General features: G+C 40.1%; 1 protein-coding gene across 1 annotated transcript; it reads left to right on the top strand.

The window, feature by feature from the left end:
- Positions 1 to 537: 537 nt before the first annotated feature.
- Positions 538 to 12,103, top strand: rab11fip2 (RAB11 family interacting protein 2 (class I)). The gene is made up of 6 exons (XM_026189534.1): positions 538 to 711; positions 1,428 to 2,004; positions 5,160 to 5,566; positions 6,933 to 7,287; positions 8,165 to 8,225; positions 10,886 to 12,103. Exons 2-6 carry the CDS (start codon positions 1,652 to 1,654, stop codon positions 11,108 to 11,110), a joined length of 1,401 nt encoding a protein of 466 aa, XP_026045319.1. The 5' UTR covers positions 538 to 711; positions 1,428 to 1,651; the 3' UTR covers positions 11,111 to 12,103.
- Positions 12,104 to 13,439: the final 1,336 nt, after the last annotated feature.

Here is a 13,439-nt window from a genome sequence, read left to right as displayed (position 1 = left end):
GTGTGTACATACTGCACTGGTTGCGGCAGAACGATAAAAACCCACACAGGCAGGTGTGTTTGGTTAAGATGCACTTGTCAAGTGGGGTGACAAGCATGTCTGTGTTCATTCAAGTGAACCCCTTATCGGTACCTCCATGTCCCACTCATGAGACAAAAGCACTTCCCATGTTTGTATGATTTACCTCTCAAGAAAATGCGCGAGCACACGCACGCTGTGCACACACATGCGCAACAATATCTCACAGAAAGTGTGTTTGCTAGAAATTTATACATATTTATATATCCTGTCATTGCTGCTTACCTGCACAGTATACCCACAACCCAGCACCAGTACCGAGTATGGAGAACATTCTTCGGTTATGCTGCATTGTTTTTGATTTTTAGCTTTTTCTTCGCCTTTGGATATTTAAGCAGCTTTCACTGAATTTTTTTATATTCCTTCACTTATCTAATTCCATTAGAACGCGCGAGCGAGCGCTATCACCTTATTTTGACAACTCAACTTTCACCGGGGTGAGCCGGAAGTGATGTCAGACTAGGAAGTAAATCTCGCCACTGGCCGTCAGCAGTGAGCAGTAATGGACTGCAACAACAACAGCAAGTTCAGCGAACATTAGTCGAAAGTGTCGCATGAGTGTGTTTGTGGGAAGAGTTTGTGCCGAGCTGAAGCGCTGAATGTCCATGTGGTGTTGGTGAAAATGACACCGAGGTAAGAAGCTGTGTGCTTGTGTGTGATGCTCTCTGTGTGCCCACCAGCTAGCCGCATAATGCTAACGTTGTCCTCCAGTCTTAACTGAATTTACCCCTAACAAAGCCTTACGAAAAGGTGACAATTTAATATTGCCTCGCATCATTTAATTGTTGTAATCAGTTTAATAATATTTACTTTTGACAAACCTGTGGAGAGACGCTCACTTAAAGGGGCATTGCATCTTAATGTGACTTACGTGGCTACTTACACCACTTCTTTCATGTATACCTGCGTCAATGCGTCATCTAGAGTTATCTAGAGCCACAGCCCATGACTGCTTTACTTGAATATGTGCACAGCTTCTTAATCACAGTCAAAACCTCTATTTTCAGTCTAAACTAATTTGAAAATAATACATGAAACGGTCGCTCCATATCCCACTGAGTGACTCACTAATTCAGTGACAATGACACCAAAATGTGTCACTAGATGAGATCATCAATATCTGCCTTGAACCTCCATCTTAGGGACATATATTTAAAGATATTGTGCAAATCATACAGTGCAAAATGTGATTTCTGCTTAGCCGTATTACTTCCAAAGTGGCTGCCATCAAATTATTAGCAGGCTGCCTGCTTTAATATTAGTTCTCTCTGTGTCTTCATAAGCCAGGCTTTCATTCTTGGCAAAAATAATGATGTTTTCCTGTTTCTTTCTGTTCTATTTTCTTGCAGATGACTCAGCAGTGGCTTGGACATCTGTGATCTGACAGAAGATGAGACTTGCTCAGTTTGTCAAACTTATGGTCCCCTGTAAAAAGTGCTGCTAAACGCTGATGTCAAACTATAGTGAATCATGATTGCTGCTTCTTGCATGTCGCACTCACTGAAAAAAATTGCTGCATAAATTATATTTGACTTTATTTTGAATGGATTTCAGTTAACAGTCAGTGCTTACAATGTCACTGGGCGAGCAGTCTCAAAAGTGGTTTCCAACCCATGTCCAAGCCACTGTTCTTCAAGCAACTGGTTTACAGGCCAAAGGCAAAAATGGCACCAATGATGCCTACACTATCATCCAGCTGGGCAAGGAGAAGTACTCAACATCAGTGGCGGAGAAGACCCTTAACCCTGTGTGGAGGGAAGAAGCCTCCTTTGAATTACCTGGCCTACTTTTGGAGGGCAACCCAGAAGTGTATGAACTCTGCCTCATAGTGATGCATCGCTCTTTGGTTGGGATGGACAAGTTTCTGGGTCAGAAGTGCATAAATCTTAATGAAATCTTTGATAACAAGGAGAGAAAGAAAACAGAGTAAGTATTAAAAAAAACTATAAAAGTCTATTAGATATCACAAAAATGTCACAATGGTTCTTTGAGAAGTTTTTTGGGGGCATAAGCACTACTGCAGTGAGCTCCAAGAATGATTATTATATCCTCGTTTTAATGTGCTAACAACCAGCACTTAAGAATGAGGTACTTATGTTATAACCATGTATTTTTGCTCTCTGATATTTATGGTATATATACTTTTTGGAAAATATAATTCCTTCAGATTTTCTGGGACAGAAATACTACTGTTAGCAGTTTTTGCAGTGATTGCAAGGTCAATAGTTTCCCTTTAAGAGAAGACCTGGGGCGGTTTTAACACTAACAAACATCATGGGACATACAGCATGTTTTTATATAGTATAGTTCTTAGACATTAGCATCACATGTACATTATTCAGGGTCTTTAGTCTGTAGTGTCTTGTTGGTATAGAGACAGACCTTTGAGAGGAAGTGGAAAATATTTCCACAGCCTTTCCAGTCATAAGTGGATTACACCATGAGCTAAGTCAGTTGTTATTTGTCACATTTGCCACATTTTCCACATTTGCCACAAGTATTACTGCCATAGTAGACTTCACAAATGTGCTGTCTTTTGCGTGTTATTTTCTGCACTGTGGTCTCAATTAAGGTCATGACCCAACCCTGTTGCTCCACATGATTTAAATACCATTGCGTTGCCCTTTATTTTCTTTGTGCACTTGGTTTAGAAATACACTTTATTAGATACACAAGTTTTAATGTTAAGAGCAGAGTAAATGAAATGCTCTAACAGAAGTACTTCACTTTAAAATTATTTAGCACACCAGTGACACACTTTCATGCTCAGTTAGCAAGGACATGTTGGTTGTACTATTTTTTTCCATCTTCATGACACTGTATTGTTTGAGGCTTAGCAATGGATTGGCCTACGCTGCAGAGGGATTATTTTAGAGTAATTACTGACACCAGTTGACCTAACTGAAACTAGTGGAGCTGGACAAACATGTCTTGTTAGCCACTCCTATACTCCATTTTTTTGTTTTTGTTTTTTCAGAGGTGTGAATGAAAGATGGTCTCTCCTTCAGAGCCAAAGACACCTGGGATTAAATCTTGGCTTGTTTCTGTACAGTTTAGTTTCCCTCGTGTTAAAATCTGGCCTCTATGCATTGTGCCTTTCTTGGCACAAAATACATTCCAGTTTGGAAACAGATATTTATCTATGCCAATATATTGGTGGACAATAGTGGGCGTCTCCCTGAGTCATAATTGGGTGACTTGTTAAGGCTGCTTGGTTACCTTCAAGTAAAGCCATGCCAGAATAAGGTTTGTCCTCTTTAAAGTTACTGAAAAAAGATTTGAGGAGAGAGATCGATGTATAGATGTAGATTCAAATAAACTAACACAGTGTTAACCATCAGAGCTTGGAGAGACTCTGCTGTATTTGGCTAAACTTTGGTTGATGAGCCTCACAAGTCCACCACACACACACACACACACACACACACACACACACACACACACACACACATTTCTTAACCCTACATTAAGCAAACAGGAACTGCGAAACCAAATTGGATCTGGTGTTAATTAGCTCACTGCACGTTTCGGGGGGGAAAGGACATTAGCTGACTTCCTCTTTGCCCATCAGTTGGGAGAATCACAATATGTTATAATCAGTGTGAACGGGTTTTATTTATTTAGGTGCCTCAACTGATGCACCTTGAGGCTGTGCACTTTTTCAGCAGTGGTTCTGTAACGGATATCGCCGTGTTGCTTGCTGGCCTAATACCTACGCCGCAGCCATACTTGACAATGATGCCAGGGCTCTCGATACTATATCCACACTCCACAGTGGGTCTCTGTTCACCACGGCCCATCCGCAGTGTTTTTGAACTGGCATATTGGGGAGGAGAGCCCGTACTGATATCTGAGAAGGCAGCCCATAATTATCGCACACCTGTGTTTGTTGATTGTGAGGAGTTTCCCAGCGGCTTGGACCGGAGTGGGAGGATTGTGGTTCCAAGCACAGGGAGGTTTATCTTGGCCTTGAGACACACGTGAGGTGCAGGCTCGGCCCCACGGCAGCGGCATGCTGTGGCTACTGATCAGGCGGAGCGCGGCGCGCAGCCTGGGAATTGGCCCCAACAAGGCTTTTCATGACTATGAGTGAGGCTTCTGGGATGCGAGCTAGACTGCTTAAAATAGTGTTCAGCAGCTGTGATTTCTTATAAAGCTAATACCAGCACTTTTTTTAAAAAATCAATTGAATTGATAACTCAAATTTCATGTCAGTCTGCAAGGAGTACTATAAATCTTCATTTAAATCTAGAAGAAAATATCAGTAACTGTAGTCAAGCAGATACACTTAAGCAAATATGTTTTTTTTTTTTGACTTGGTTATACTGATAAAGCATCCCATTTTAGAATATATTCCATGTTTGTGGCAAAGGCAGTGAGAAAATATTGACGCTTGTTTCATCCTGATACTGGTTTCCTAATGGCCTCCTTCACAGGCCCTCTAACACAGAGGATGTGTCTCATTAGCATGTATGAACTGTTGTGTGCAAAGCCTGCGATGTGGCTTTGCAGTTTCCCAATTGCTTGTCGTTGCATTTCTGAACAAAGGCCAGATTTGTGCAAATGCCACTTTATTTCGCTCAGAGCGAAGGCATAAATCCCATTACTTCCAGTTGAAAAAAGCAGAGAGGTTAAACAAATAGGAGCCAAAAAAACAGCTTGAAATGGTCTGTATTATTCGGCAGCAGACAATTTATTTTTTTTAGGTTCAGTTTGCAAAGAATGTTTATCCTTTGAGTTATAAATTTGTGTTCTCATATGTGTCATAAAAAAGTTCAAATGATTTAAGCCCCTGCATTTGTGTGTCGCCTTTGGATTAGTCTTCTCAAATTAGCCTTTTCAGTAGTAGCCATAAAGATGTATGTAAAGCCCATTAGAAGGAATGAGGGCTATTTTTCCATTTGTCATATTGTTTGATCGTGTAAGGACTTTTACCACATTCTGACTTTGTATCCCTGTCTTGCTGAATTATGTTGCATTGCGCGTAATCAACTCAGAGGATTTTTATAAACCCTGCTCTTTTTATATAAATTGTCTCATTGAATTTGCTCAGCTTAAGCTTCCTGCACTCTCATTTTTAGCTGGTATTCCTTGGAGTCCAAGCCCGGGAAGAAGAGGAAAGAACGAGGTCGCATTCAAGTCAGCATTCAGTTCATGAGGAACAACATGACGGCCAGCATGTTTGACCTCTCCATGAAGGAAAAGCCCCGCTCACCTTTTTCCAAACTTAAGGACAAAGTGAAGGGTCGAAAACACGACAGCGGCTTTGGTGACGCTTCTTCAGCCATCTTGCCTCGGTCCGCCGTGTGTGATTCGGAGCCCACCCGTCAGTCTGGCGCACCAGAACGTCAATCCCAGCCTGAAACAAAAGTCAAGAGGCCGCTACTCGCTGGGGCCCATAAACTCTCTGCAGCGCATTCCATGTCAGATCTCATCGGGACCCACTTTCGACCCAAACTGGATTCCATGAACTCCATAGAAGAGAGTGGTGAGGACCAACGCTTCTGTTTTTCCACAGTAGTTTGTTACATTTGTCACTTTTTGGTTTGGTATACTTTTATTGCTGCTAGAGTGATCTCTGAAGAGGATTTTGATACTGTTTTAAAACCAGTTCTCATATTAACTGAAGCTGCCGATGCATTTTCGTTATTGTGTTTATAAGAACGGGGGACCCAGTCGACTGGGATCCAAAATATTTCAGTGAAGACTCAATCTTAAGTGTTAAAATTATAGAGAATAGTCAGAATGACACTGTGGTGCATTGTGGCATCCTGTCTGTCAGGACAATGTTTTAGTGTTTCGTTAGCTTCATAGCATAAGTGCCTAAGTCATTTGACTAAGTCAAATGACTTAGGCACTTATGCTATGAAGCTAACGGTTTGTTTGTTACAAATATATGGCTCTTATAGTGTTAATCCACAATTTCATTGTACATGTACAATGAAAGTAAAGGGCTAGTCTATTTTATTATATCTTAAAATGAGATGTTGCAATTTCTAGAGGCCATCTGTAGACGTCTGTAAGAATGCTTGCTTGTATATAATCCTATTAAAAATATAAGGTACTGTAAGTCTCAACTCAATAAGATAGTAATGTAGGCCATTTATGTCAGTCTTTGACATTTTAGTCATTTTCTGTTTTTAAGCTGAAAATTTCCATCTCAACCAGTCTCCAATTTACCAGTTCTTTCTGCAAAGTTAGTGCAGCTGTAACTCATGCAAACAGTAGTTGTGATTCTTATAGTAAAGGCTGAGATGTTCACTAGAATCTGCTGTTAAAATGTAACATGTCAGAGTGAAAAATAAGTTTAGTGATAATAACAAAAAAAAAGATATTTTTCTTTATTTTTGCTGAAAGAGGTTCAAACAGTAGAATACTTCTGCACGTAAACCTATGGGGAAACACCCCCCCCCCCCCCCCCCCCCCCCCCCCCCCCCCCAAACAAACCTTTGTATTATTATCCGCACTTAGTTTTTAACTGTTGTGATCACACTGGTTCTTCTGGTTCTATATATTGACACACACATTTGGATTTGACCAGCTACTTATTTATGTTACTGCTTCACTTTTACCTTTAAATTCTTCTTTTGGGTTTTCAAGCCTGAATGAAAATCGTGGCTCACTTGCACACTTCTGCATCATTATATTTAAAAATATAATATCTATGATTTTAATCATGCTGGACTCCACAGATGCAATGTGGTCGTTTTGTGATAAAGCAGTAAAATTCTTATGTCTAAACTGATAATGAATTGAGTTCACCCAATCCCTTTTTAACAAAACACTAACACCCCCCCCACCCAAAAAAACCCCCCATATTTTGTTTCTTATTACATTTCTAATTTATCTTGTAGGAAGTACAGGTGGCCCTCACAGGCGTTCCCAGAGTGAGGTGCCAGGCTTCCAGGACGACGAAGCACACGGTGACCCTTTCACTGATATCACTGACACCCTGCCACAGAAGTATGCCACGCTCCCACGCAACCGCAACCCATTTGAGGGGGAGCACGGGCAGCTGTGGGACCGACCAGAGCGGAAGGAGAAAAAGGAGAAGGTCAGCCTACTGGAACGCGTGACAGGAAAGAAGGAAGGCCGCAAGACCAGCAATGGGGGGCGTTCAGGGAGCTCTGGAGACCTGCGTTCCCCAAACCCCTTTAGTGGAGACTCGCAAGCAGACACTAACCCATTCAGCTCCAACTACAAAGCCAGGTTGTCCTGTTTTTGTTTGTATTTGTGGTTAAGTTAGCTTTATTGGCTATATTGGCATCATCACTTTATTTGACTTTTTCTTTTCTTGTCCCAGTCAGGAATAACAATCAAAAAAAGAAAAAACCCAGAAATTTACAAGAGAACACACTTAAAAACAAAATGTATGTTGTCTTATTAAAACAAAGACAAAGTCTGTGTTCGGCTCCTGCAGAGCAGTGATTGCAGCATGCTACTTGTGTCTTTTTCATCACAATCAAGGAATCTCAAAATCCCAAAACATCATCTTGGAATGCCAATGGAATAGTCACTGCTCCACAGGATATTTGCTTGACATTCCAGTAAAGTTCTCAATACCTTGTTGATTGAAATCTACTTTCTGATAGACCTTCTCTCGCTCTCTCTCTCATTATGTTGTCAAATATTATTTAAACATTTCCACTGAGCCAGTTACATCTTTTTCCTGTGTTACATAAAGAGTTGGTGAGCACTGTAGCTAAGTTCTGGTTTATCAGAGTGGAAGGTGTCATTAGTGGCTCTTTAGAGTGCCTGGGTTTGATAACAGAGCCCTCTGAGCTATAGTAATGAGATCCCCTGAAGAGATAGACCACCCAATTAACCACTTATCTCTGTAGGCACTAGTCCATCATCTTTACTGCTGCCTTTGTCATACACTAGCTCAGCGGTCATTTGTAATGTAGTGCATGGGTGAAAAAAGGTGTTTTCAAGTTTATTATTTATTCCCTGTTAATGTATTTATTATTGTTCTCCTAGTGCAGGACATGAGTACATCAGAGCTTCTATATTTGTAAAAGTCTGCTAAAATACAGAGTGCAATGCTTTAATGTGATTACTAACTTTGCATTTGGTTGTTTTGCAGTGACAAAAAATTAACCGGACCCAACATCACCTTTGGCCAGAAGAAGAAGGACAAAAAAATAGTAAGAATATGTTTTAGAAAGTTATATAGTTTCATATTACCTGACTGGCTGAAAGTGTAGAGGGGAAAAAAAAAGGGAGAATAAGTGCAACAGTTACATTTGTGTACATTTTATATGTAATGCTGAGCAGATTTTGTTATTGAGGACTCTTAAGCAGCTGGTGACATTGATTTGTGAGACCCCTGAAAACTCAGACGTGCCATTCAACTAATTAGCAGCTGCACACATCGGTCATCATGTCCGATCTAATCATAGTTTGAAGTGGTGTGAAATTTCGGCCTGTAAGGTCAGTTGTAGTGATGTGCACAGATTGTTTAATTGCTGTTTGTTTGGGTTTTTTTACGACGCAGGGCACAGAAATACTTAAAGATATCATTTTTACCTCATTTGTAGATAAAGTTTTTAACTCTTTAGTAGTTGCTAGTTGTTCAGTAGTTAAAATTCGCAGACTGTTACACAGCAAAGCTGATATAGATGAAGGAGCAGGGGGAGCAATAGCCGAAGTGATGCCTAAATGAGAAGGAGAATGCTGATAATGGCTTTCCTCACCTTTCTTTGTGGGTGTTGAGGGCTGTCGGTATCCACACATGTGCCCCCGTGCATGCCGCTGTGCCTCGCAGAAATGGCAGCTCCCATTTCCTCTGCTTCAAGGCCTTAATTAACTACAAGCAGGAGGGAGGGAGGGCAGTGAGAGATTTCAAAGGACTGAGCTTTTAGATTCTCAAAGCTGAGCTCATTAGAAACTGTAATGACACAACTGGAGAATGCCAAGTGTGCGCCTTATCTTCTCCTCACTACTGATCGCAGAAAAATGGTCATCATTACTTTGCCAGTTCATGGTCATTTCCAGGCCTTTGTCACCAACCACTAAAGCTCCTGATTATTATGCCGTGGGGGTGTGTATATATGTGTGTGTGTGTGTGTGTGCGCGTGTGAGAGGGAAAGGGAGTGTGTGCATGTATACACGCTTGTACGTGAAACCAGCATCCTTCCATATGGCTGTCTGCTCTCTTATTCCCTCTCAGATGGCTTAAGTGCAGTATCTTTCAGTGAGATGGCTTTTTTTGGGGGTAGGTGTGTTTGTGTGGGGAATAGGTTACCGAGCTCTGTTCCTGAAACCCTCCTTGCGTTGGACATTTAATCTCTGTGGCAAATATTTCATTTTGGTTTGTGTCGCCCCACAGTAGCCTCTATGCTGTTAGAAGCGATAAGATACCTGGTAAGCAGTCCTGCTCCAGCTCTTTCTGCATTGTCTTTACCCAGCAGTGAAGGCTTGAATGGTGCATGGGAGTGGAAGCTGATAAGTGTGGTATTTTAAACAGGGTGAAGGCTTTGCTGTTCTATCCGTTCAGGGGAGGATGCCCAGCACTGAAGCGATAAAGTGGTCCCTCATTAAAAACGATTACAGCTCCTCTCGTACCCGCGCAATATGATCTGCACATACTGTACCACCCTGCTCTGTCCAACTAGATTGTCCTCAAAGAGCAAAGCTGGGCTTGGGTTGCATTCGTATTTTGGCATTTATTAGCGTGACCTTTATTTGTAGAAATATGCAGCCTGGCATTTCCCCCTCAAAACAAAGATTAAATTGTTTTGGTAATCTTTATTGTTAAGTACTGGCAGATTATTTGGAGTTTTTGCCAGAGTCGTCTTGAATTAAAGAGTATGTGTTTTTAACACTAGAAAGCAAAGATAAAGATGTGCTGTAGTGTCAAAGCTAAGTCCTAATAGAGTAGTTAAGCTATAAGGGACCTTATAGGGTCCTTGTTTTTCACCTTTAGATAGGTTACTGTCCAAAAGTCATGTTCCTACTGGCATTATTTGATTTACTGAAAACAAGTAAATCAAACATACATGGAAATACAGTATAAGTTAAAACAGAATTTGTGCAATTCTAACAACCTTGAAAGTCAATTTTTGATATGACCACCTTTATTCTATAATTGTCTGAGGGAAGCTTTTTGCAAAAACCTTTCTGCATTCATAATTTTATCAGTTTTGACAGAGACTCCATCACCAGAAAGCATGAAGGAGCCTCCTTTAGTGGTTGCAGTAGACACTTACCTGTCTTCTGACCACTTCCATACATGTATATGACAATTACGACCAAAAACAATTCCAAATTTGGATTCCTCACTCCATAAGATCTGTTGCCACTGATTTTCAGGTCAGTTCCTGTGTAAATTGTATAATAACTTTCCTCAAGAATGACTTCTTGACAGCCACCTGTCCACTGAGACTGTTGTCTGAGGGGTCAGGTTCATCTTTCAAACTTGAATGAAACAATTGAGAATTGCCTCCAGCATCCGTTTCTGCATTTTGTTCTTCAAGGATCAAAAGAAAAACTTCCCTGTGGTCACACGTGTGATAGGCCAATATCAGCCAAACAGTAAATCTTCAGGCGCTAGTGTTAAATCAGAATGTTTATTACCGAATTCATTGACCAGGTCAGAGCTAAAACCCTAAAATCCTCAGTTAGCCTTTATTAGTAGCACAACAAAAGATAAACATGTGACTCTGTGCCAAACAGCCTAATTAGTCAGCAATGATGGAGCATAAAGACTTATTGGTGCCCCGATCGTCAAAGATTTAAGCGCCCTTTTACAAAACATATGTATGCACAACATGGTCATGATCATTTCTTTGTTTTCCACTTTCAGGAGGTGACACAGGAAAGCGTGGCTGCCTATAGCAACTTGTCTTTTGAAGAGGTTGTGCAGGAACTCATCAAACAGAAAGAAGTGGTGAAAAAGAAAGATGCCCACATCAGGGAACTGGAGAATTACATTGATAACCTGCTGGTACGCGTCATGGAGGAGACACCGAGTATTCTACGGACACCCTATGAGCCAAAAAAGAAGGCGGGCAAACTTTCCAAAAAGTAGAAAAAATGACCCACGATGAAAAGGTACTAATGAAGATTTAGCAATAGCTCACGAATCGTTATCAGGTGTTAAAGTGAGTGGGAACAAATAGAACTGATCAATTATTGAGTTACTATTCAGTGGTTAGTATTTCTAGGCTTTTTTATTTTTTTTAATATGTAGGTCATACAGGTTTTGGCCTTGTTTGGCATTCTTATAATTCCGTGTTATAATTTTGCTCATGATTACTTCTTGGAGTGTATTCTTAGGTACTTAAACAGGAGACATTCAGCTTATTGAAGGCACATCAAATCTTTTCACGCCAACTATGTTTAGCTGTACTGTACTTGTAAACCAACAGAGGTCTGTTGCACACACAGTTGCCATCAGCTGCTGAGAAGCTCTTACAGTGCAAATGCTGCCAAATTCGTGTTTACCAGATGCTGTAGTCACAGTTATGTGCTGTTTGCTGAGAGATGGTCTACAGGTTTATAAGATGAAGCTGTAGGTACTGCGTTACAATCAAGTGCAAGTCCAAAACTTGCCACTTAAACTGCGGTGCATGTCACGGCATCAGCTTTTTGTCCCCAGCCTGCCTCGTGGTGCAGATGTGGACACATTCAGCTTTAGTGATTGATGGATTTTCTTAGAAACACTGGAAGATAGTTGTAAGAATTTGCTGACAGGTCCTGGAAGCCTGGTTTGTCTCTAGCTTCCTGAGGTGTGCATTATTTTTCTCCTCAAGAACAAATGCACATTCCTTTTATCAGTTACTGATATTTTATTTTTTACTCTTATTGTGATGACTATCATTTAATTTTCTTTGACCAAGGCTCTTAAAGTCCCCGGTTGGAGGTGATAATTTTTACTTTAAGTGCAATAATCATATTAAAGGTAATGCTTTATATTCTGCTGGTAATGGTCTTGTTTACATTTTAATCGCATGTTGGAGTAAAACTCCTCTCTTTATGTTGATTTGATAAAAAAGCTTGGAGTTCTTTGTTACTGATTGAACAGCCTTCCTCTTTTTCATACTTTTTATTTTTGCTCAAGATTGTGTTAATGCTACCATCTGCACATGTGGGTATATCCTCAGTCATTTTTACGTATCCATTTTTTAAAGCTCATTTACAATGGGTTTGTAGGGTACCTGATGTTAAAAGCGACACTGTATTCCCATACCCCCCTCCCACGACCTATCCTATTGTGAAAAAACTGTAACTAAAACAAAAATTCATGCATATGTAATTCCTATTTTAGGCTCAAATTCACTATGTACTCTGTGTCTTACCACTTTATGGGGTGCTAATGAGAATTCACTAATAATTTTCAGGGTAAATAACCAGTCATTGCCATTTAGATATCATGTTAACCATAAGAAGCTAACTGTTCTCATTTCACTTTAAGGGTTAGGGTTTCTATGTTAAACCATGCTCCTTAATTTTAATTTATCCGTGTGTCCTAACCAAATGCTACAGCTACAGGGCAGCTGCTGGTACTTAAGTAAGGTTGTTCTTGGATAAAGCCACTTTTATGTGTGATTGTGCCATAGACTGTAGAAAAATGGATGGATATAGCCACTGTGGTGTCACTTAGAGCTTTTGGCTTGTGGAAACCCCCATTCTGAGACTTCAGCTCCAGCTGTTTAGCCATCTCTGAAGCCAAACTTGGTGATCAAAGGGCATCATATGCTAACAAATTGATAAATCATAGGGTTAAGTTTAAAAAAAAAAGTTTTTTAAAAATGCCACACTTGATTTAACAGGCTTGAAGTTGGTAATTAAAACATTAGAAACATTTTTCTAATGATATAATGATCTCCTGCTGGTCATTGGAAAACAAAAAATGGTGGCTGGCTTTGATTTTAGACCCAGGGCTAAATTTTTCTGTTTTATACAGTCTATGGCTGTGCAACCTGTAGTATAGTCATTTAGTGATGGTTAGGGTTACATCTATAATTGTTTATTTCAGCTGTATTTACAGTGTTAAACATGTTTAATAGTCACATAACTGTCATTTACTCATCGTTGCCATGTTTAACAAAATATCAAACATCTGCATCAGGTGATGTTTGATATATGAGGCCATGAGGAGGATCCATCTTATCCTGTTTAGTGGTTTTTGTACTATTTATGAGTTTTTAATTGTTTTGCAGTCCTGGAAATATTTGACCTTTACACTGTATGATACCAAATCCCATATGAGGCAAACTGCTACACTAGATCTGTGGAATTTCAACACAAACACAATTTACATTTTCATGAACATTACATCAGTCAAACACATTTTTTGGCATGCAAAAGTTATTACTGTCTTTCTACTGTGGAAGTGGTTATTTTATCGGATGTTG

This window comes from Astatotilapia calliptera, chromosome 13 (genome assembly GCF_900246225.1).
Source record: "Astatotilapia calliptera chromosome 13, fAstCal1.2, whole genome shotgun sequence".
NCBI lineage: Eukaryota > Metazoa > Chordata > Actinopteri > Cichliformes > Cichlidae > Astatotilapia > Astatotilapia calliptera.
The sequence above is the reverse complement of the archived record's forward strand: the minus strand, read 5'-3'. Positions and strand labels throughout refer to the sequence as shown.